The sequence below is a fragment of the Ambystoma mexicanum genome, chromosome 3p (assembly GCF_040938575.1).
Source record: "Ambystoma mexicanum isolate Mex_15411 chromosome 3p, UKY_AmexF1_1, whole genome shotgun sequence".
Lineage (NCBI taxonomy): Eukaryota > Metazoa > Chordata > Amphibia > Caudata > Ambystomatidae > Ambystoma > Ambystoma mexicanum.
Genome location: NC_090925.1, coordinates 385,889,230 through 385,913,648, shown reverse-complemented (window position 1 = coordinate 385,913,648; position 24,419 = coordinate 385,889,230). Strand labels below are relative to the sequence as shown.

General features: G+C 47.2%; 1 protein-coding gene across 2 annotated transcripts in view; it reads left to right on the top strand.

The window, feature by feature from the left end:
• The window catches only part of GNAS (GNAS complex locus), a 2,205,902-nt gene that overhangs the window by 1,950,906 nt on the left and 230,577 nt on the right, over positions 1-24,419 (top strand). For both annotated transcript variants that reach the window (XM_069651056.1, XM_069651057.1), the window contains exons 8-9: positions 16,468-16,526; positions 16,904-17,024. In XM_069651056.1, the coding sequence (XP_069507157.1) occupies positions 16,468-16,526; positions 16,904-17,024 (180 nt within the window). The remainder of the gene's footprint in view (positions 1-16,467; positions 16,527-16,903; positions 17,025-24,419) is intronic.

Sequence of the window (24,419 nt, the reverse complement as noted above, 5' to 3'; positions counted from 1 at the left end):
ATGTTTTACCTGAACAAGCAAGGGGGGGACTCGTTCGCCAAATCTGTCCAAGCTTGCCCAGACAATTTGGATATGGGCACTCAGACGGAACATCTTCCTGTCATCTCAACATGTTCCAGGGGATCTCAATTCTCTGGCGGGCGCCTTGAGCAGAGATCCCCTCCCAGAGGAACACGAATGGTGTCTACACAGAGAAATCGTAGATGATATCTTCTCTCAGTGGAGTTTCCCCACTATAGACCTATTTGCTACAAGCGAAAACAGACAGCGCCCAGGATTCGCATCCATGTTCCCCCAGCCAGGCTCCCAGGGGAACGCCCTGTGGATGAACTGGTCAGGGATGTTTGTGTACGCTTTTCCACCAACACCTCTGATCAGGAAGGTGGTCAGCAAGATGAACAGAGAATTGATGATGCTCGTCCTAGTTGCTCCCATGTGGGCGAGACAACCCTGGTTCCCACACTTACGCAGACTACCGGTGTGCAAACCCAACAAACTCCCGGGCTGGCACAACCTACTGTCCCAGCACCAAGGTCAGAAAGTGCATCCTCAACCCAACTCAATGAACCTGGCAGCATGGCTCCTGAGGTCATAGTTTGGACATCTCAATTTACCGCAGAGATGTATGGACATCCTAAGAGAATCTAGGAAGCCAAACACGAGGCACTGCTACTTTGACAAATGGAAAATATTTGTTATCTGGTGCCAGAATAAGCACATCAAACCAGTTGATTGCACTCCTTCCACAATTGTCACATACATGCTCCACCTGCTGGACGCAGGGTTGGTTTTTAATTCACTGAAGGTACACCTGGCAGCTCTGTCAGCATACACCACCTCCCATAACAAGGTTTCGTGGTGGAAAGTACCAGTGGTTAAAGCCTTCATGGAAGGAGTAAAGAGACTTCACCCTCCAATTTCTAACCCACCACCAGGATGGGACCTTAATGTGGTGCCATCTAAACTCATGGGCCCCCCATTCGAGCCCATGCATAAAAGCAGTCTCAAACAGCTGACTTATAAGACAGCCTTCTTAGTAGCAATTAAATCTATAAGAAGGGTCAGCAAAATTCAGGCTCTGTCAGTGCAGGATCCTTTCTTTACGGTTCATAAAGATACACTGGTTTTAAGTACACACCCTAGGTTCTCACCTAAGTTTCTTTCTAAATTCCACGTGAAACAGTCCATCGAGCTTCCGGCTTTCTTCCAAGACCCTCAAAGCTCAGCTGAGGTGAAACTACACACCCTAGATGTGCGTAGGGCGGTCCAATACTATGTAAACAAAACCAGACCGCTAAGGAAAACAGACCAACTGTTTGTCTCTGTAGCTACAGGCAAAGAGGGAGATCGCGTCTCTTAAGGTGCCATCTCTAAGTGGATTGTTAACTGTATCCAGCTGTGTTACACCCTTTCTGAAAAAACGTTTCCTTTCATGCCAAGAGCCCACTCTACAAGAGGCATTGGGGCCACTCTGGCTTTCATCGCAAATGTACCCCTGGACACCATTTACAAAGCAGCTACTTGGAGCTCTATTCACACCTTTACTCAGCACTACTGCATTGACACCCATTCCAAGACAGATACTCAAGTGGGACAAACGGTTCTAAGACATTTATTTGCTCATGACCCTTCTCCCATCCCACCTCCTTCTTCTAACACTGCTCGCTAATCTATGCACAGCATGTGATCTAAGCAGATTCCACAAGCCTCAGAAGGGAGAATTACTCACTGTAATCGTATTTCTGATGCTTGTATCTGCTTAGATTCACATGCGACCCACCCTTCCTCCCCTCTGAGAGAAGGCGCATGGATGCTTGTAGTTTTATCGATCTAGCTGCTTGGATTATCTGTACTCAGGCTACTCCTCATGCTATTTCATGTCAGAAAAAATACAATCTGAGGGTCCTAGACGCGTGAGGGATCATGGGTACAGTGGACGTCACACTAGGGATAGTATTACTGTGACACACCCCCTGTGTCGACGCCCATTTTTGAGTTTCGAAAAACAAACTGTAATACTCTGCAGCTTGCACTAGATGTCGGCCTATGCAAAGCATGTGAATCTAAGCCGATATAAGCATCAGAAATACGATTACAGTGAGTAATGTATCCCATATATGTTTCTCCAGCATGGGATCTGGCATGGATTCACATGCTCATGAATATTCCCCGTCTTCATACTGGGAATCCTCGGTAAAGAAAAAATCAGTTTCAGTTTTGTTTCTGAACTGTCCTTCTACTAATAACCAATCACTGGTCTCTGGGTCATACTGCCCCCAGCCAATGACTGCCCTCTACCTAAGCCACTCCTCTGGCAGCCATCTTCAGATTTTTATCGCACGTTCAAGTGTTGGGAGTCCTCGTGCTTAGCTCTTGAGCTTTTCCTGCGTTTTGCATTTTTGCAAAGAGTTTACTCTTTATGTTACGGTCAAATCGAGCATCATGCTCCACCGATTCATCTTCCGATGAATGGGGACCCGTTTCGGAAATTTCTACGCCCCTCAAGGGCGAATTTTCATCGAATTTCACTTCTTGGAGGATTCCAGACGAGCTTTGAGGCCTACCCCGCGTGGACATGGCCCAAGACAAAGGAGACTCGACGCCTGTTGGATCCAAGCTATTTAGGATCTGCCCAGGATGTGGACTACAGAACGTCTTCAAGGAAGATGAGCACTCCTGGTGCCTCTACTGCCTTCACGACGACAAGTCGCACGTGGAGGAAGACTGTGCATTCTGCAAGAACATGTCTGTCCGGACCATGAAGGACTGTCGTAAATGACTCGCTGACTGGCTAGAGGTGAAAGAGCCCAGCAGCAGATTCGTCGTCGTCTGAGCGGTCTTCTAAGTTGAGTTGTTGGGCGCTCTGGCGATGGGGGCCCAACAAAAGGCAAAGCGCATCAAGTCCGCGGGCCCCGGGAGGCCTCGGACGCGCCCAAGGTCGTGAAGGCCCAGATTCACCCTGCTAAGGCCTCGATTTGAGGGAGTCGTGACAGCCCAGGCAAAGCCTGCGGAGGCGATCCCAGTGGAGACTACCTCCAGGCCTAGAGTTTCCCTGCCATCCCAGAGGGAATAGTCTTTCCAGCCTATCGAAAGGACCCGCGTGAAACCCTGGGCTGAGAAGGAGGGTGGCGGGCGAGGTAGTCCTAACGTACTCAGATACCTCCTCCGAAAACGAGCTGTCATCAAGGCAACCCTGGACAAGAGGTTCGAGGAGGTCCGGGCCCGTGGGAAAGATCCCAACGAGACGGACATAGAGAGCGAGGGTGGAGCCAACGAAGAACGGCAGGTTGAAGAGGAACCAGAGGAGCCTCTACCGACGCTCCCGTCTCAACCGATGCCAACACCATCGGACAGGACAGAAGACATCTTGATGGCACTGCACACCTTGTGCACAGAGATGAGGACAAGGTTGCCCTTACCGCCGGCGGACGATCCAGCGGTGCCTGGATTGTCGGGGAGCCCTCCAGCCAAGCGGAGCAGAGTCCATCCACTCCCACCTTTCCATCCTTCACGTCCATCCCCGCCACCGAGGGATGGGGATGGACGACGGCGGAGATGATGGAACAGATCTCCCATCGCCCCTCCCTGGGCTTCCCCTCCCAACTATATTGGCTCATTTCACGGCATCATCGCCAGGTCCTTAGAGCTTTTCCAACTATGCCCTGAAGAGCAGAAGGAGGGATTTCTGTATCAACGACTGGAGGCCAAAAGATAGACCGTACCCTCGGTCCCACTGTTGGACGAAATCTGGGATTAGGGACTGTCCCTTCTGAATAACTCTTCCATGGGCCCTCCGAAGAGAGACCGGTACGAGAAGAAGTACCAGGTCCCAGATTCCGCTCCCATGTGCCTCAGGGCACAGCCGTCCCCGGATTCAGTAGTCTCCGCGGCGGCCAAGAAGAAATCGGCAGGGGCCACGGCATCGACTTCCACTTCCCCGCCGGACGGCGAGGGGAAGAAACTGGGCGCCATGGGACATCGGGTCATCTTGTCGGCAGCGACGACCATTAAGGTGGCCAATGCTCTCGCTATCGTGGCCCGCTATGATAAGGAGCTGTGGTTTAAAATCGCCCCCCTCCTGGGCTTCCTCCCGGACGACAAGAGAGCGGAGGCCCTATAAATCCTGTAGGAGGGCGAGGTGGCTTCTGATCACGCCATCAAGGTAGCCACAGACCTCGCCGACACCGGTTTTCGCCAGATGGGCAATGGCGTTTGCCTTTGCCGGCGTGGTTGGCTCAGGGCCACAGACTTCCATCAGGACGTGCAGACCAGGGTACTGGACATGCCCTTCGACAGGAAAAATGTGTTCGGCAAGGCAGTGGACTAGTCACTGCAGGCTATCAAGGCTGACACCGAAACGGCCCGTGCCCTGGGCACGCTACATGAGCGACGGCCGTCCTTTCGGACCTCCGGAGGCAAGTCCCAAGGTGCCTTCAAAGGATTCGGCGTCAGCTCTTCGTCATACCGCCAGGCGGCCCATTCTTCGTTGCAAGAAGCCTACAGAGGCCTCAACAAGGCCGGGGGACATCGGTGCCATTGCCAAGGGGCCCAAGGAGGCAAGGCCTCGGCGAAGCAGGACTGAACCGGCCGTGACGTCGGGGCCTCCCCCACCCGAGCACCCCAGTGTGAGGCCGGCTGGCAAAATTTGTCAGCATGTGGGAATCCGTCTCCACCGACCGTTGGGTGCTGGATGCCCTGGGCCACAGGCACACTCTGGAGTTCCAAAGGAAGTGCCCAGATTTTCCACCGGTGGCCAGGAAAGAAAACATCCCACAACTACCTCTGGAGGTACGAGTGATGCTGGCAAAGGGTGCGATAGAACTCCACCCGAAGAGGCTCCGGAATATACTCGCGGTACTTCCTCGTCCGAAAGAAGACCGGCGGCTGGCAGCCTATCCTGGACCTCCACTGCCTCAACAAGTACATAAAATCCCAAAAATTCTGGATGCTCACCCTTCAACACGTGCTGGGACAGCTGGAAGAAGGGAACTTTCTGTCGTTGCTGGACCTAGAGGATGCATACTTCCACATCCCCATACACAAAGGACATCAGGAGTTTCTTTGTTCGTGGTCCAGGGGCTGCACTATCATTTCAGTGCACTGCCACTCAGTGAATACCCTTGGTGCAGACTTCAAACCAAGTGCCTGGCACCAGTGGCGGCGCGGCTGCACCTGCAGGGTATCCATGTCTACCCTAATCTAGATGATTGGCTCATCCGAGCGAAGTCAAGGGAACTCGCCGTCGACCACACAGCCAGGACCGTCCTCCTGCTCATGGAACTGGGGTTCTTGATCAACTTTGCAAAGTCCTGCGTGGTGCCATCGCAGGACACCCTCTTCCTAGGGGCCAGGCTCAACACAGTGGCGTGGCCGGCTTCACCATTGGCGGAGAGGATAGAGGCCACCCTTGGGCAAGGTACAACGGCGGTTGGCCATGGAAGTAGCCAGGGTGAGGTCCATCAAGTCCCTGCTCGGCATGATGTCATGTATCTACCTTGTGCGTCTGTGCAGGTTGCGGTTGCGGATGCGGCCACTGCAGGAGTTCCTCGACGCCCGTTGGATACAAGTGGCAGGAAACTTCGAAGACAAGATCTCCCTCAACAAGACTTTCCATCAAGTGATCCAGTGGTGGGGCACCCGCGCGCATCTCGCGGCAGACATGGACTTCCAGACATCGGCGCATCAGGAAACGGTGACGATGGGCGCCTCCCTGGAGGGATGGGGCGCGCACACCGGAAATCTCCACGCAAGAGGCCTTTGGCTCCAGGAGGAGAGGTCACTGCACATCAACATCCTGGAGCTCCGGGCTGTTTTCTGGGCCCACAGGTCCTTCCTTCCATCCCTCAAGGGCAAGGTGGTACAGGTCTTCACTGACAACACCACCACGATGTTCTACATCCGGATGCAGGGGGGCACCAGATCTGCAGCTCTATCCAAGGAAGCGCAGGATCTGTGGCACTGGGCCGTCGCCTAGGGGATGGTCCTGATGCCCTTTCACTTGGCAGGAGTGAAGAACACTGTCGCCGACTCACTCAGCAGGGAGCTGCGCTCTTGCCACGAGTGGGAACTTCGGCAAGATCAAGTAGATCTCCTATTCTGACGATGGGCAGTCCCCAGATCGATCTTTTCGCGACGGCGACGAACACAAGTGCCAGAGGTTCGCCAGCAGGTTTCCCCAGCCGCGAAGCATGGGGGATGCATTCTCCTTCCCCTGGGACGGCCTGTTCCTCTATGCATTCCCGCCGTTGCTACTGCGACTCATCAGTCAACTCAGACGGTCCCGGTGCAGGATGATCCTCGTCGCACCGGCGTGGCCGAGGCGGATATGGTTCCTGGACCTTCTGGATATGTCGGCGTCCCCTCCGGTCAAGCTACCGACGGACGGGGGTCTTCTCGCCAGGGAAGGAGGCACGATCCTGCATCACAACCCAGGATCTCTGAACCTGCAGGCCTGGCTCCTGCAGCACTAGAGTTTGGAGGCTACGATATCCCGGTGGACTGCAAGGAGGTACTTGCCAAGGCCAGGGCGTCTTCGACTCATAAGTGCCATGGACATAAATGGAAGAGGTTCTCTTTCTGGTGCCGTGCACAGAAGATCAACACTCTACGGATTACGGCCCCTCAAGTGCTGCTGTACTTGTCGGTGGCCAAGGCGGGGCTGGCGCATGCCTCCATCAAAATCCATCTGGCGGCTATCTCCTGCTACACCAGAACTCTGGGGCGGTCGTCGCTGTGGTCTCATCGCCTGGTGAAGGAGTTCATGAAAGGACTGTTCTGCTCGTTCCCACCGGTGAAGGCTCTGGCCCCGGCGTGGGAGCTAAACGTTGTGCTGACCAGGCTCATGTGTCTGCCATTCGAACCTTTGCATTCGGCGCAGCTGAAATTCCTATCGTGGAAGACAGCGTTTCTTGTGGCCATCACCTCCGTATAACGAGTGGGAGGGATCCAGGCCCCCTCTTGTAAGCCGCCGTACCTGATATTTCATCAGACAAGGGTAGTGCCGAGGACACATCCCTCCTTCCTGCCCAAGGTGCCGTCGGACTTCCACCTCAACGAGCCCTGGGTGTTGCCTGTTTTCTTCCCGTCGCCTTTGTCGCCGGCTGAGAGGACTTTGCACTCGCTGGATGTGGCTAGAGCGTTGAAGTTCTACGTGGACCACACAAATAGTTTTCGGAAGGCATCACAGCTGTTGGTTAACTTTGGCCCTGTGAACCAGGGGAAGGCCCTCTCCAAGGCTTCCATTTCCAGATGGCTCTCCGGCTGCATCATGCACTGTCATCGGTTAGCAAACTGACCGTTGCCCGGCCATCCGAGAGCCCATTCGACCAGAGCGACCTCTGCTACTACGGCATTCCTGTCTGGTGTGCCCCTGCTGGACATCTGCAGGGCAGCTAAGTGGAGGTCCAGGAAGGAGTCTGGAGTCGGCCAAGCAGTGCTGCACAACCTGTTCGCTTGAAGGTGAGCCTGGTGAGGAGGTAAGAGATGCTTAATGTTGAGTTGTTGAAATGCTTAATGTTGAGCCTTGCCACCTCCCGTGGTTGTGCATGTGTGTACTGCTATGTATTCTTGTATTCATGAGCATGTGAATCCATGCCAGATCCCATGCTGGAGAAGAAACAAGTTACTTACCTGTATGGGTCTGGAATGGATTCACATGCGAACCCTCCCGCCTACCCCTCTGCAGCTCTTCTCTTGGTCCTACTGCCACTTTACGTGCTACCAAATCTGAAGATGGCTGCCAGAGGAGGGCCTTGGGTAGAGGGCAGTCATTCGCTGGGGGCAAGAGACCAGTGATTGGTTATTAGTAGAAAAACAGTTCAGAAACTAAACTGATTTTCTCTTTACAGAGGATTCCCTGCCCGACTGGGAATATTCATGAGCATTTGAATCCAAGCTAAACCCATGCTGGAGAACAATAGTTACAGGTAAGTAACTTGTTCCTTCTGATGCTTGTGAATCTGCTTAGTCACATGCATATAGTCCGACATCTTAAGGTAATCGCGGGGTATTGCATCTTGTCTGTAGCGGATCGAAAGGGGATGTTGACGTGCACGTGCTTGTAACACTAACCCTAACGTGACGTGTAGTTTAGTCAAGATCCTTCACGCGTCGAGGTCCCTCAGATTGTTTTTTTTCTGCCCAGCTAGCTGGTCGCCTTATGCAGAGTTAAAAAATTGCTAATATAATATCTTTGTCCACGACCTCCGGTTGTTTAATATTCGTCCCCTTAATCGATGACTACTTAGCAGCCAACGCAGATGACCCCGGAAGACAACTCCAGACTTTGGCGGCTGGTGCTCCGGTCGACGCTGTGGACCGCGTGGCCTCGGGCCTCAGGCCAGGCCTACACAGTAGGGAGAGTGGGGCCCGGGGCTCTGTTTCTTTTCAAGAATTCATTTCCTTCTCCCATCTATCCCATTCTGGTTCTGCTGTTGCTATTAACCTGAGCTATTGACAGAACACCTTTTTAAATTTAGCCCTTCTTGCAACAGCAAGTACCCTTAGAAAGACACACACACCGGAGGGTGCAATAAGTGTGTCTACTTTGCGATCATCACGAGAAGTCCTGTCGGTCTTGCAAGCTTTTACGGCCTAAGACGTTAAAAGAACGGCAAGTTAAACGGTGGGCGGTCTACGACATGCAGCAGGCCGAGGGTAGCTCCCATGCCGCCGCAGGTGCCTAGAGTGACGAGGAAGTGCGCAAAAGCCGTGACTCTGACGCGGCGATGCCATTGACCTATCTTCAGAGCAGCCATGCTCTGAGGCGTCTGTCCCCGGCAGGCAGGCCACCGGTTCTACTATGGGTAGTGTACACTCCGGCGACAGAGACGCGCACACACCACACAAAGGAAACCACACAACCCCCTGGGCTCCTCGACGGACTCGTTGGGACGGCCAAAGACGCCAATGGGTACACCGATACCTTTGGCGGAACCGGCCGATCCACAGGGTCGAACGCCCTCCCCGCAACTGTCTAGGTGACACGCGTCCGGGCACTCAAGTCACAAAGGCGTCGGCAATGAAATTCATAAGAGCGCTGAGTCTTTGGCAATACCAAAAACCATGACGAAGCCGCTAGGGCCTTCGTAATCCCTTCCAGATACCCCATAGATCTGCAAGAGTCTCACAAACATCTCGGCGGCAAATGGACCTAAAGACACTCTGAAGGACACGTCCAGACGTCCAAGGTCAGGAAGAATTATCTGACGGTTCCCAGTCCCTGTCTAAGACTCTTGTCAGACAAAGCTTGACGACCTAAAGACACAGGTATAAATGTGGTATTAACTAGGTGAATGGGATCTCCCTTTGAACCTATGCATAAGGCTAGCCTTAAGGCTCTCACTTGCAAGACTGCCTTCCTAGTGGCAGTCACTTCAATTGGAAGAGATGGTGAATGACGGGCCCTTTCAGTTCAAGACCCGTTTGTCACAATTCACAAAGATAAGGTGGTTTTGCGCACTCATCCGAGGTTTGCGCCTACATTTATTTCAAAGTTCCATGTGAACCAGTCAATAGGACTGCCCACCTTCTTCCAGAACCCCATTAACATGGCAGAAATAAGCCTACACACAATCAATGTGCGTAGAGCGCCCCTACATTATCTCAAAGTCTAGACCACTAAGAAAAACAAATACATTTTTCGTTTCAGTGGCAGCTGGTAGAGAAGGAGATCCTGTCTGTCAGCCATCTCAAAGTGGATTGTAAAGTGCATCACACTCTGCTTCGAGAGACCTGCCCTTCAAGCCTAGAGCACACTCTACTCGGGGCACTGGGGCTTCCATGGCATTCATTGTAAATGTTCCTCTCAAATCCATTTGCAAAGCAGCAACCTTGAGTTCTGTACACATCTTTACAAAACACTACTGCCTAGATACTCATTCTAGGTCTGATTCTCAGGTGGGACAAGCGGTACTAAAACATCTCTTTGCTTCTGTTCCTTCTCACACCCCCAACTTCAACTCTTGATACTACTTGCTAGTCTATGCACAGCATGTGACTTAAGCAGATTCACAAGCATCAGAAGACATGCATTACTTACCGTAATAGCATCTGACTCGACCACGCGGAAAGCACCCAGAAGCCTGGCTTTACTGTCCATCTACAAGATATCATCAAGTTATGCACTGTGGTTCTGTCTCCCCCTGGCCTGGTTTTAAAGACCTGAGTGACAATTGAGACATATACTTGAACATTGCTGCAAAGGCAACTTCCTGCATACCGCTGCCTTCCCAGAGTGCCTTGTTCAAACAAAAATCTGCATATTTAATTGCATTTGTCGGTTGTTAGTGTTTTTATTAATTTTTATTTTGATCCTTTCAGTTTGATTATAGTCTGGTATTTTTATATAACCTCGATTAGATATTTAGTTTGGTTTGGTATCACAGTGGTCGTATGGTTTTTGAGGAGTCTAGCCTAACCTCTGCCTATGGCGTCTTAGAAAGAGGTGACGGGTGGCCCATTCACGTTTTGCCGGTTTCCCCTTTATTATTGTGGTCACTGTTGATTTAGCAGTGGGGATTATGGAGAAATTTAGAAACCACTATTCCTCCATGTGCTCCGTCTGAGAGCAGTAGTCCTTTCACCACAATGTGCTTTTCTAATGCAAATTTCAGTAAATATTTTAGTCTGAATAAGAACATTACTTGTCTTACTGAGCAAAGCACATTATCCGGCCATAGAATAACCCTATAAGTTAATTCATGATGGAATGGTAACCTTCTAAGAAAGTCTGATACACTCCTATAGAACTCTTGCCTTATATCGCTGTGAGAAAAGGGAAGGGGATCAAGGGATATCAGTAAGAGTTCCAGCTTGCTTTGCATAAAACCAAAGAGCATTTTGGGAGCATAAGCAAGACCAGAAATCTTTATATTTAAGAAATATTTCTGCTATAAAAGAGTTGTAGCCTTGATTCATAATGCACAGTGGTCTTGATGCTCATTTAGTTTTTCACAACTCTCCCCCTAACATTAAAATGTTGGTAATATTGAACCACATATACTGATTTGGACAGGCTGACGGTTTGGATGTGAGAGTAGAATGTCGGACACATCAGTCACTCCATTTGTGGAGTCCGGGGGGGGGGGGGGGGGGGGGGGGTCACACCACATGTAATGCTCCCCATCTCTTGACATAATTCTAGCTGAGTCTTGAGATTAGAATGCTGTGCACATACACTGCACACAGACATCATGTGAGAACTCTGTATACATGAGTATTGCCCCAGTTATTGTAATTGATTTCAGAGTCTAGTTAGGTGAGTATCCTGCAAACAAAATAATGATGGCTTTACCAGTGTAAAATTAGACCATGATAACCAACACAGGTAAATACACTTGCACACCAAAGTAAATGTAACTTAGTGAAAATATTAAACAAACCGATTAAGTGGTTCAAGGTGCGGGGGAGAAAAACACAGCCTTGGTATCTAGGCTGGATACATACAAGAAACATAAAAGAAATCCAATGAGGATAGCTACGTCCCCTGCACACTTTCTAAGAGGCCAGATGGCCTAATGGAGATTTACAATCCGAAGATTACTTGACTAGTTGTGGACACTTACAACTTTTATATATACAGACAATTTAAAAACTAAAATTCAATAATCAATTCTTTTTTATAAGAAACAAATTTTGCTTTTTATTTGTATCTTGGTAGGCCCAACGTGTTTCGAGTAGTGGAAACTCTTCATCAGGGGCAGCATCTTCATCAAAAAATTTCTACAGAAAGGAAATTTGCATATAACAATATAATATTTGGGTAAATTTCACTTTGTTAATCACATTCAAAGAAAACAAATAACCATATGTTATATATTTAACAACATAACCTGTTATATGTGGGCATTAGTGGCCCCATTTTAACTCAACCCCACCGAAAAAGGATACTGTTGTGGAATGTTTCATTTGTGAATGTTAGTAGTCAAACACTAATTTGGCCTTTCAATGTCTCCAAAAAGGCAAAAAGTAGTTATGTTGGTAATCCCCATGCTTTCAGTGTTGGCAAAAAGTAAAAAGGAAGGGTTAATAGAATCGGTGAATAATTGCAAAACTTAAGTACACGTTAGAGTAGAATGCAAGGTAGGTAGATGTCTTACCAAAAAGGTGCTTGCTAAGAACAGACTGAGAAGTCAGTCAGTTGGGCACTGTCGGGCGATCTCTAGATAACCAGGACTTTTCAACTGGTAGCGGAAGCATGCGTCAGGGGACGAACTTCTTTCCAATCTACAAGAATAATATTAGATTCGAACATCTAAGTTTGCTAAAAAAAAAACCTTGGGGTGGAAGCCCGATAGTAATTACTTAAAAAGGAACACTTACTAGATCTTAGACCGGCAGGTATGGGAGGCGTCCAGATTCGGCAAAGTACCGCGGCTGAATGATGGCCGTGTCTTTATGTGGATGACTGCTATGACGTCACTCGCGCATGCGTCAGCGGTGCCACGCTGGAAGCATGACGCCACCCGCGCACGCGCGAATGAGTGTCAAAGTACTCTAACATGGGTATAATTGCTGAAAAATAACGGGAAATAGGCTACTTTAATAACATGAGATGGCTATTTAGAGTATCATGGCAGATAACGGCTATGCATGAGGTGGATATTTGGAATATCATGGCAGATGACTATGACGTCACTCGCGCATGCGCCAGCGGCGCCACGCTGTTAACATGACGTCTCTCACGCACGCAAAAACGGGCGTCAAAGTGCCCCAACATTGATGTAAGTGCCAAAAAACAACGGGAAATAGCCTACTATATTAACATGAAATGGATATTTGTAGTATCGTGTGACAATAGTCAACAAAGCTAGGAATACTCTAGCTTTTGAGAATAGTTCAGAAGGAGACAAATATGAAAAAGCAGTGTTGGTAATCTTACAATGATGTGATGTTATATGTTATGCACCAAGTAAAAACATGTCAACAATACTGTGATCTGGAATTGTAGTTTCAAAATTAACATCATGTTTTCAGTCCCACAACAAAAAATTATGAAAATAACATGTCTGATTACTGACCCGAAAAGATACGGGTGTACATTCTAATGCCAACAAGTGGCCAAAACGGACACAGAAATACAAGTCAGAAAATAACCCCAGATTAGGCTCAGATATACTTAAATGTTAGAATTGGACAAGTTAAGATCAACAAGACTTTTTTTAACCATCCACGATGTAGTCTTGGGTTTACATTGTGATGCCATCTGGTGGCAAGCATGAGTCTAATATACAGAAGATGCAAAACTGTATTAGTACAATAACATGCTAAAGGTGTAGGTGGTGTAAGGACCATCCATGTAGGTAGTTTGACCTTTGGGATACCTGAGTAAGTGTGTGTTTTATAAAAATGGCCCTAAGTAGTAATCTTCATTAATACCAAGGGGGGGTCATAGCATCCAGTTTATTTATCCAAAAGAGTTCTTTGTGGCAGGAGTTTTGGAAGATTCCCACCTCTACTTAGTTGTCGTAGGATTTCCAGTACCACAAATCTCATTTGTGACACATTGTGTTTTTTTTGTCTCGGTAGTGTCTGTAAACTGCGGATTTGCAATTTTTCGTCCTGATACAGGATTTGTGCTCTGTCCACCTGTCTTTGACTTTCCTATTCGTTTTGCCAACATAGTATATGCCATAGGGCAATGTATGGCATAAATAACATTTTTCGTGTTGCATGTTGCGAAATTTCTTAGTAGGATTTTTTTACCATTATAAGGGTGTCTGATGTGATCTCCTTTTATCACATTGTTTCAATGTTGGCAGTGTAAACATGCGAACATGCCTGGTTTCTGTTTGCTGAGGGTTGTCTGGGGTGTTAGTTTTGGTTTTTCTGCCTTGATCAGTTGATCTCTTAAATTCTTTCCTCTTTTGTAAGCCATCATTGGTGGATCCGGAAATAGCTGAGTGAGCGTACTGTCAGATTTAATTGGGTCCCAATTTTTGTATATTATTCTTTAGATCTGGAAACTTTGGCTTGAGTATCTTAGTGTATGGATTAATCCCTTCTCGCTTTTTTTAGGCTTGCCTTCCAGTAGTGTGTTTGTTTCTTATAAAAAAGAATTGATTGAATTTTTGTTTTAAATTGTCTGGATATATAAAAATTCTAAGTGTCCACGACTAGTCAGGTAATCTTCGGATTGTAAATCTCCATTAGGCCATCTTGCCTCTTAGAAAGTGTCCAGGGGACGTAGCTATCCTCATTGGATTTCTTTTATGTTTCTTAAAATTAGACCATGCACATCTTTATATAGATATCAAGCCTATTATTTTCTTAGTAATTAACACCAATTTTCTATATACCATGTCCTAATCAATCATTGCAGTTAATCTGTATGTATGTTTTTATACATTGCATTTCTCACATAGTGTTTGGAACGTTCCTCTTTGTCCGATTCATTAAATAAGTCTGCTCCCAAACTCCCTTCACACACCAACTGTTAGTGATGGCACCCTCCCCAGCATACCTCATCTCATAAAAACACACTTCCATTAGTCGTACATGAGTGACAATGAGGTGGTTCACTTCCTGTGCACCTAGTGCTGAAATATTGGTTGAGAGTTGTGTGTAAACAATCTGATGTTAGTTCTCAGGTAACTGCAATGCATGCTCAGTTTTGTCTTGGTGCTTGTTTATTACATGTGTTTATCACTTTGTTTTCGATAATTGACTACCAGTCCTGTTAGATTTTGGTGCTCGTCTAGTAACTTAAATATGGTACTTGAGTAGAAGGAATAATTGGGAGACCTTACTCTGTGACTAACGTGTAGGGTCACTAAGAACATCTTAAAGGGATGGTCTAGTAAACATTTTTATTTAAAAAATAGATAGGCAACATAAAAAAAAATATACTAGCATTCTCCGTTTTAAAACTTCCTATGTAAAATTTTGAGCTATTCAAGCTCAAAATTAGCAAAAGCAAGCACATGGGCGCATCCATTTTGTGAAATGGAGGCCCCGCCTGTGCTGGCTTTTGCTTTTGCGGCACTAATGAAGGAAAAGCCAGCCAGCTGTAGTAAACAAAAGCTACCGCTGGGTGGCTTTCCCTTCATTAGTGCTGTAGGCAGAGGACAGGGACCGGAGACCAGAGCAGGAAAGCTGCAGCTGAATCTCGGTAAGTGCTATTTATTTCTTTTTAAAAAATAAGCACTAGCTGCGTTTTTTTTTTTCTAAGTTTTCCGGGCTGGAGGAGCCCGGAAAACTTAGAAATAAAACTGCAGCTTTAAAAACGTTGTATCTATGTTTGCGGTCGCTTTTGAAGCGACCGCAAACATAAATACAACGTTATTGTGTTGGAAAACGCTGCGGTTTTTCTTTCCAAGTTTCTCAGGCTCCTCCGGCTCGGAGGAGCCTGAGAAACTCGGAAAGAAAAACCGCAGAGTTTTCCAACACAACCGCGTTGTTTCTGCCTGAATCTGCTTTCCCATTTGGGGCTCTCGGGCTCCACGGGGAGCCCGAGAGCCCCAAATGGGAAAGCAGATTCAGGCAGAAACAACGCAGCATTGCAGAAAACAACTGCGTTGTTTCTGCCTGAATCTGCTTTCCCATTTGGGGCTCTCTGGCTCCCCACGGGGAGCCCGAAAGCCCCAAATGGGAAATCAGCTGCAGGTAGAAACACTACGCGGCATGTAAACACAACCGCGTGTGTTTCTGCCTGCTGTGGCTTTCACTTTGGGTCTCCGGTGCTCCCCTGGGAGCGACTTGGGCTCCCCTGGGAGCACCGGAGACCCAAAGTGATAGCCACAGCAGGCAGAAACACACGCGGTTGTGTTGGAAAACGCTGCGGTTTTTCTTTCCAAGTTTCTCAGGCTTCTCTGAGGAGCCTGAGAAACTTGGAAAGAAAAACCGCAGCGTTTTCCAACACAATAACGTTGTATTTATGTTTGCGGTCACTTCAAAAGCGACTGCAAACATAGATGCAACGTTTTTAAAGCTGCGGTTTTATTTCTAAGTTTTCCAGGCTCCTCCAGCCCGGAAAACTTAGAAAAAAAAACGCAGCTAGTGCTTATTTTTTACAAGAAATAAATAGCACTTACCGAGATTCAGCTGCAGCTTTCCTGCTCTGGTCTCCGGTCCCCGTCCTCCGCCTACAGCACTAATGAAGGGAAAGCCACCCAGCGGTAGCCTTTGTTTACTACAGCTGGCTGGCTTTTCCTTTATTAGTGCCGCAAAAGCAAAAGCCAGCACAGGAGGGCCTCCATTTCACAAAATGGATGCGCCCATGTGCTTGCTTTCGCGAATTTTGAGCTTGAATAGCTCAAAATTTTACATGGGAAGTTTTAAAACGGAGAATGCTAGTATATTTTTTTTTATGTTGCCTCTCTATTTTCTAAATAAAAATGTTTACTAGACCATCCCTTTAATCTGTACTGAGACTTGAAATGTGCAGTGCGTAGTTGTACAGAAAAGGAACTTTCCTCATCTAACATACTAAGAATGGTACTTGGGTAACTGTTTTCATTTTCTTTCCAGCATGTTCGATGTCGGAGGTCAGCGAGATGAACGTAGAAAATGGATACAGTGTTTTAATGGTAAGCGTTAGGTATTTTACCAGTTGCCATATTTTCTCCCAAGTTTTATATTTAAGTAACACCCAATTGCCATTGCATTTACGTAACTTGTCGACAATATAAAGGCCTTCAATCGTATTTATCCAGTAGAAGCTCTTCAGATAAAATTATTTTTGGATCATGTGGTGATTTGGAGTCGTATACAATGCATTTGATTTGTATGTACAACTTTAAATGTACCGTAATCACAAATGTATGCAAACACCCAAAGCTATTCTAAACTGTATTTTATTCTGGCATAATTGATTTGGTGATTGAGCCCCATGACTGTTCACTTTCTTTGGATGTTAACCAAAGTTCTGATCACGCTACAGAGTTATCTTTCTCTCTTGCTATAGATGTGACAGCCATCATATTCGTGGTGGCCAGCAGTAGCTACAACATGGTAATTCGAGAGGACAATCAGACCAATCGGCTTCAGGAAGCACTAAACCTCTTCAAGAGTATCTGGAACAATAGGTGAATATCCATTTATAATGTAATATAATTTATTTTCAGGCCTCGCTTGCAGATTGAAAGTCTATGCAGTGACAATATGAATAGATACTACAGTACTTCTTCACAAGCTCCAAGAAGCAAGTCTGCTATATTCTCAAATACAGAGCGTGAGATGATCTCTCCTCATCGCCATCTACTAACAATAAAATGCTCTGGAAATACAGGACAGTTGAAAAGGAATGTAACCATGAACACAGATTTACACAGTAAGCCAAAATCAAAATGGGCTTGGATTCCCAAAGTACGGAATGAGTCTACAAACTCAGACGCTAGAGCCAGGAAGTGATCACTCTCACCCATGTGAGAATGCAGTTTGGAACACGAGAGGCTATAAAAATGTAATGATCAAAAATGCTTCCTTTTTTGCAGCTAATTATGAAGTAATTCTTCTGCAAGAAACATGGATACTAAATCAACCGACCTGGCCCAGTTATCCAATCTGTTGTATTCCTACCTTGAAACCGCATTGGGAAGACGCTCGATGGGGATGCTAACTGTGGTCAAACTATCTACTTGAGCATCCCTCGAGACCTGGTCCGCCCCGGGTATCCAATTAACAAAGCTGTCCTTTCTTATGACTGATCAAAAGCCAAGCTCTGTTAACGCTATACTGGATTCCCCAGGCCATTTCTGACGACATCTTCATTGATTTCATAACAAACACTCTACAGTTACAACAACAGTTAGAGCTAGGGATTTACATTTAAAATGTTTGACTTGGCTTGATATCATGTCCACTAGAGACTCCATGTTAAATGACACAATTGCAGGAGATATCCCGGCTGCTCCTACCTGGCGCAGAAATCAAGTTTCCTCATTAATAGATTGTTTTTGTTCTTAAAAATATCTAGATCCAATTGAGAATTTTATAATAATTCCTACAAATAAGTGACAATAACATTTTAGAGGTCACTTGGTTACCAAGAATGGTGTTAACAACCACCCAATACAAGTTTCTTCCAGTGGTAATCGCATTAGTGTTACGCCAATCTTCATGCAGAAGATTCTATCCTACTACCACGATGAAGCCTCTTTTCAGACAAATGGGGTTGACTATGATGAGATATTACAATTCTTCAATGAATCGAAGCCCCATTATGGACGGGTAATCAACTCCAAGAAAGTTTCATATGATGTTAGCATTCAGAAAATGAAAACAAAAATGAGAAGTCAAATTAGGAAGGTCTCTAAGACGAATTTTGGAATTCCATAAACAGTGGAGGGCAATCTGAAATAAATATAATAGGTTAAACATTACAAAGTGCTCAAAATCCAAACGGATGCAGAGCTCATGTTAAAATGCAATACTATGGGAAAAACACAGCTCAAATTTGGAATTTCCTAAAGAGTGCCTACAATAAAACTCCTGCAACCACCATGATCAATGAGCTTTTCACATCCCTGTTTGCTGCATTTCACGTCCCAGTTTGCCGCAGACGTTAACGTGCTTCCTGAAGTTAGTCGCACGCCCCCATCAATCGCAGTTAAAATGTGACCATCTAGATATTACACTATTAATTGCAAAACTCAGCTCGTCTCCGGCGCCAGGCCCGGGTGGCTTAACCGACTTCTACCTAAAAGTCAACCTGCAGGCCTGGCAGACTCTCCTAACATCAATCTTCCAAAATGTAACTAGAAAAAATCAAATCCCAACTACATGGAGAAACTCTGTAATCATAGCAATTTTCAAAAAAGGCAACAGGGATGACCAGGAGAATTATAGACCAATAACTTTACTGAATGCTCCCGGAAAACTATTTTCCAGGCTCATTCTCCGGGATCTTCACTGCTGGATAAAATCAGCTTCACAAACTGATCAATTCCGATCGTGTTTTGTGTCAGGACTCAGCACATCAATTAATTTAATCACGATTGCAGCTATAAAAGACCAGACTATTGAAAAGGATCAGTCTGCTTACTTTGCCTTCATCGACTTTAAGCAGGCATTATGGATTAAGCTCACAGAGGCCAGATGCCCCAGTTATCGGCTTGACTGAATACAGTAATTTTAAATAAAGTGGGCCCATTAACTAAAAAGATTGCAACGTTCAAAGCCCTCAAACAGGGATGCATACTTCCCGCTACTCTGGTTGATTATTACATAAAGATATTAATACAGCATTTGATCCTGTCAGGTCTTTCCCCCGAAAATTGGTGGTAACCCGATTTCTTAGCTCCTATATGCTGATGATTTGATGTTGATTGATTTGAACCCCATTGGCTTACACCGCAAATTAGCTGCTCTTAAAAACCAAACTATGCTCATCAAAGTCATCTGAAAATTAATTTACAAAAATCAAACACACTAGTTATTGCCAAAAGGGGAAAAAGTAGCAACCCCCAATACATAGGGTCTCTAGGAGGAAGGTTCCCTAAGAACATACATGAATACAAATACCTGGGACAAAATGTAAATAACTTGAGACATGCCATACAAGAACGAGATTAGATACAAGATGCAAACTTTAACGTAGTTCGCAAAGCTAATCCAGAACAAATGACAAATTCTCATGTAAACCTATAATTATCTTCTATAGACAAAAAGTTGTTCTCATCGTCATCTATGGTGCACAAGTAAAATCAGCAGCCAACCAGCCTAACTGGAATATGCTAGAAGGCAAATATTGGAAAACCCTGCTCTCCCTACCAAAAGGGTTCCCCATTGAGATTATGAGATTTGAACTAGAAATTCTACCCTTGCAATCGATGGTGCAATGGCAATCATTAATGTTGTACAGAAAATTTCTATTAGCACAAGTCCGTGAACGCTCATTACTCCCGATCCTCGCCAAAGCTTTTACATCGAGACAAGATCCAGCCTTATGCAAATGGAGAGAATATTGAGACCTTAATGCAGAAGGCTAACATTGACCTATCTATGCTAACTGAAAGACCAGATTCAGCCAAGAAAAAAAAATTCAAAAATCTGAATGGATTGGTGTGTGGGAATCGTGTCCAACTTGTAAAGCTTTTAGTTCTGGACCTTTCACCATGAAATCCTTGGATCAAGTGCCTATTTATCTATCGAAATTCCCAGATCTCAACTATAGAGCCAATTTGATGAGGCTTTGATTCAATCTCTGGCCAACTAGAGAAGTCCTAGCCTCCCGTAAAAGACTAACTGAGGCGGAAGCAAATTGAAGATTTTGCAGGAATTACCTTACTAAAGAAACATTAGAGCACCTGTTAACCCGTTGCCAATCCCTTGGAAATCAAAGAAGAGTTTCTTTAAATATTTGGGTCAGTTTAACATACTATCATCTATATATCTGTGGAAAATGATCTTCAACTCAAAATCTGTATCCCTAAACTTTGCCTACAATTATGTTCTTAATAGTCTTTTGAAAAATTTTTTAAAAAAAATGTTCATTATAATCCAAGGCAGGGTGACAACGATACAGCATAAACAAAACATGTAAAGCACTTTCAACCATCCCCTCCAAATCGTCATCCGCCCTCCCCCACCGTCCTTAGTCGTCCGGGGACACTTCCCATTGGTTTGCCCATTCTGTGGCTTCTTCGGCTATGTTCCCCTTTCAGGGAACTTCCTGTTCCCTCGGGGCCTACCAGGTATTGATGGGCTTGTAGGTCAATGAGGGAAATTTCTGGTCATACTCCAGCACTGGGGCCCAAATGTTCTGAAAGCATTGGAGGACTCCGGCCCTCACCGCTGTTACCTTCTCCGCAATCAATATATCCAATAGTTTCCCCCACCATTGGGATATGAAAGGGCGGTCAGGGGCTTTCCAGAAGCGGGCAAGCACTATTTTCCCTGCTAGGAGGCTTTGAGTCAGCAGTTTAGCTCTGTTTCCGGAGCGCGGCTAGATCTCGGGAACCAGGACCCCTACTAGGATCGGCTCAGGTTCCAGCGGGAGACCTGTCTGGGTAATCTGTTCAATGGTAGCTAAGCATAGTTTCCAGAATTGTTGGATCTTTGGGCATGCCCACCACATGTGGAAAAAGGATCCCAGTTGGGTGCACTCTCTCCAGCAAGCATAGTCAACCAGTGGGTTCATATGGTGGAGACTGAGGGGGGCGGGGGAGTAGTACCAGCACAGCAGGATCTTGCATGCGCATTCTCTGTTGGTGGATGAGGTGTGTGTGTTTGGGTCCAGACATCCACCCAGGCCTGGTCCTCAACCGGGTGTCTCAGGTCAGCCTCCCACTGGGCCATACATCAGGTTTTTGAAGCCAGAAAGGCCCCCAGGAATCGTCTATATAGGGTAGAAATCCTGCCTCGGGCTGGGAGGTCCTTGAGGGTTACTTCGAAGGGGGTGAGGGGGCGTATGGCCGCCCGGAAGGTCTGGGGATGGGAGCACCAGTGATGCAGCTGAATGTATGTAAATGTCTCTTTCCTGGAGTCGGAACGTTTCCTTACATTGTCCAAATGTGCAAGGTAGGTCTCCTGCGTACAGCTGTTCAAGCTAGGTTTCGAGGCCTCCTTCGATCCAGTTCTGGAAGTTACAGGGGTTCGCCCCGTGTGAGAATGTCGGGTTGTGGAAGATTGGTGATAGGGGACTCAGTCCTCTCGGGATTCCTTTATGTTTTAATGCCCAGTCCCAGGAGTTGAGGGTATGCTTAGTCGCCACCTGGAGTCCCTTCCATCATTCTCTGAGGGAAGGTGGGATATGTGGAAGAAACCGCAGGGGGAGCGGGAGCCGTGTTTGCTGCAATTCCACCCATCTGTGGCGGTCCGTGGTTATCTGTCACGCACAAATGTGTGCCAATTGCGCTGCTACCCTGTAGGATTGTAGGTCTGGCACCCCCAGCCTGCCCTGTCTTGAGCTGCCTAGCATTTCTTTGGGGGATCCTGGCTTTTTTGCCCCTCCAGATAAACCTGAGCATTTTCCTCTGCAAGTCGTGAAGGGCTGGTGCTGGGATTGCTACTGGGAGGGAAGAGCAGGCGTAAAAGAATCTCGGGAGCAAGTTAATTTTGCAGGCTGATATGCGTCCCATCAGTGAGATTTCTTGGGTCGTCCAGCGCTTCAGATCACCTTCTAATTCCTTAAAGAGCTGAGGAGAGTTGGCCTGGTACGTGTCTTTCGGGTTCGCAGGAATGTGTATTCCCAGGTAGGGGTTGGCCCTTATCTTCCACGCAATTGGACACATCAGGGCCAGCGCCTCCCACTCTTCCAGGGAAAGGCCGACGCCCAAGGCCACCAACTTGGTGAATTTAACCGAAAAGCCGGTAACCTCCCCATAGCTGGTTATTTCAGTCAAGGCATGCTTTAGTGAGGAGTGGGCCTCCGAGATCGTGAGCAACTCGTCATCTGGTATAAGGCAATTTTGTGCTGAGTTGGACCGACCTGGGGGCCCTTGATGATATGGCTATTCAGCCTGATCTTCTGAGCGAAGGGTTCCATAATAAGTTCAAAAAGCAGTGGCATTAGCGGGCAGCCCTGTCTGGTTCCGCAAGTCAGGGGGATCGAGGCAGAGAGTGAGCCGTTGATCCTCAGGAAGGTCCTTGTCAATTTATAGTTGGCCAGTACCATAACCTGGAACGCCGGGCCAAACCCAAAGGCCTCTAGGGTAAGGCTAATGACCGACCATTCCACCCTGTCAAATGCCTTGATGGCATCTAGGGCCATCAGTGCCGGCCCCTGGGAGCTTCGGGAGGTGAGGTCTACCAGGTTCAGGGCTCTACGGACGTGGTCTCCTGCTGCTCTGTTCAAAATAAAGCCTGCCTGATCTGGGTGAATTATATCGGGTAGTATGCGTGATAGGCGATTAGCAAGGAATTTGGAATATAGGTTAGTGTCTATATTCAGCAGGGCTATTGGCCTATAAGAGGCCGGGTCCCTCGGGTCCTTCCCTGGTTTGGGTCGGAAGACGGTGGTGGATTCCTGCATTGAGGGGGTCAACGACCCCGTTTCCCTAAAGGAGTTGGGGAGGACCAGCTGGGGTTTGAATATTTTGTAGAACCTGGAGGGAAATCGGTCTGGGCCCGAAGCCTGGGATTTAAGGGATTTAATGGCTTTCTCGACCTCCTCACCTGTAATCTGCACCTCCAGGGTCTCTCTGGAGAATTGTTTAGTCTGGGCAGGGCTGCTCCCCGTAGGTATTCCTTCTGTTCAGATTGGTCCCTCAGTGGTGCTGTCATTACTTGGGCTAGGTGGTCCAACGCTAGCTGTTGTTTTTTCAGTTCTGCATATTGTATTATTCCATGTGTATCACGCAGTCTGATGATGGTGTTAGCACGTTTTGTTTTGGCCAGTTTAGCTACAAGCAGCTTATTCGCCTTATTATTCTTCACATAATAGAATTGTTTGGCCTTGGCCACGTGTTGTGTGGTGTGTTCGGCGTTGTGGGCCTCTAGCTTCTTTCTGGCAGTGCGGATGGTTCGCTGTGTCCTGGGGGACCAAACTTTTTCCTTGTGAGTTTCCTCTGCTGCTTTAAGTTCCTCCTCAAGGACCAGCTGGGCCTGTCGCCTGTTACGAAGGCCACCCCCTGTGCGATCAGTTCTCCCCTAATCACCGCCTTAAGGGCATCCCAATTGTTTGCCGGGGAGGTGTCTATAACTGGGTTTTCTCTGAGGACGTTTTTGATCGCAGTTCGACATATCATTAAGAATTGGATGGCAAAGAGTCCATCTACATGGAGATGGATGTCGGGCCGATAGATACTTCATTGGCAAAGGCAAGCATCTGGGAGTATGTCAGGAGGAGGTCAATCCTTGAGAAGGTTCAGTGAACGTAGGAATAGAAAGAGTAGTCTTTTTTCGGAGAGTTGAAGCACCCGCCATGTGTCCACTGCTTCCAGGGATCTAAATATGCCTAGGAGGCTGACCGCCTGAGTAAAATCTCTGGGGGTCGGTGGGGTGAGATTTGTCTTTCGTAGGGTCTGGTACTCCATTGAAATCTCCCCCGATTATGACTTGACCTTCTATAAAGCGAGAGAGGGAGGAGCCCAGCGAGTCCTACAAAGCTGTTTGCGCAGAGTTGGGTGCATATACTGAAATAAAGGTGTACAGGTCTCCCAGCAATAGATATTTTATTGCTATAAATTGGCCTTCCGGGCATGTTTTTGATTCCAGGACCTGGGGGGTTTAGGCCCCTCTTGAAAAGGATTGCAGTACCTCCCTTCTTAGAGCCTCCAGAGGCGAAGAACTGGAGTGGGTATAGTGGGGATTGGAGGCGCCCAAAGTCCGCCGGTAGTAGGTGAGTCTCCTGAAGCAGGGCCACTGCTGCATCTTCGTCCTGAAGTATTTGTAGGATCGACGTCCGTTTGGCAGGGGAGTTCAGCCCATTGACGTTGAGGGAGAGAAATTTAGGTTTTGATGCTCCTGGGCTAGGTACCTCCCCGTTACGGTGTCCGGGGGGGAGAGGTCGGAAGGGAGGGGGTTAACCGCCATCTCGA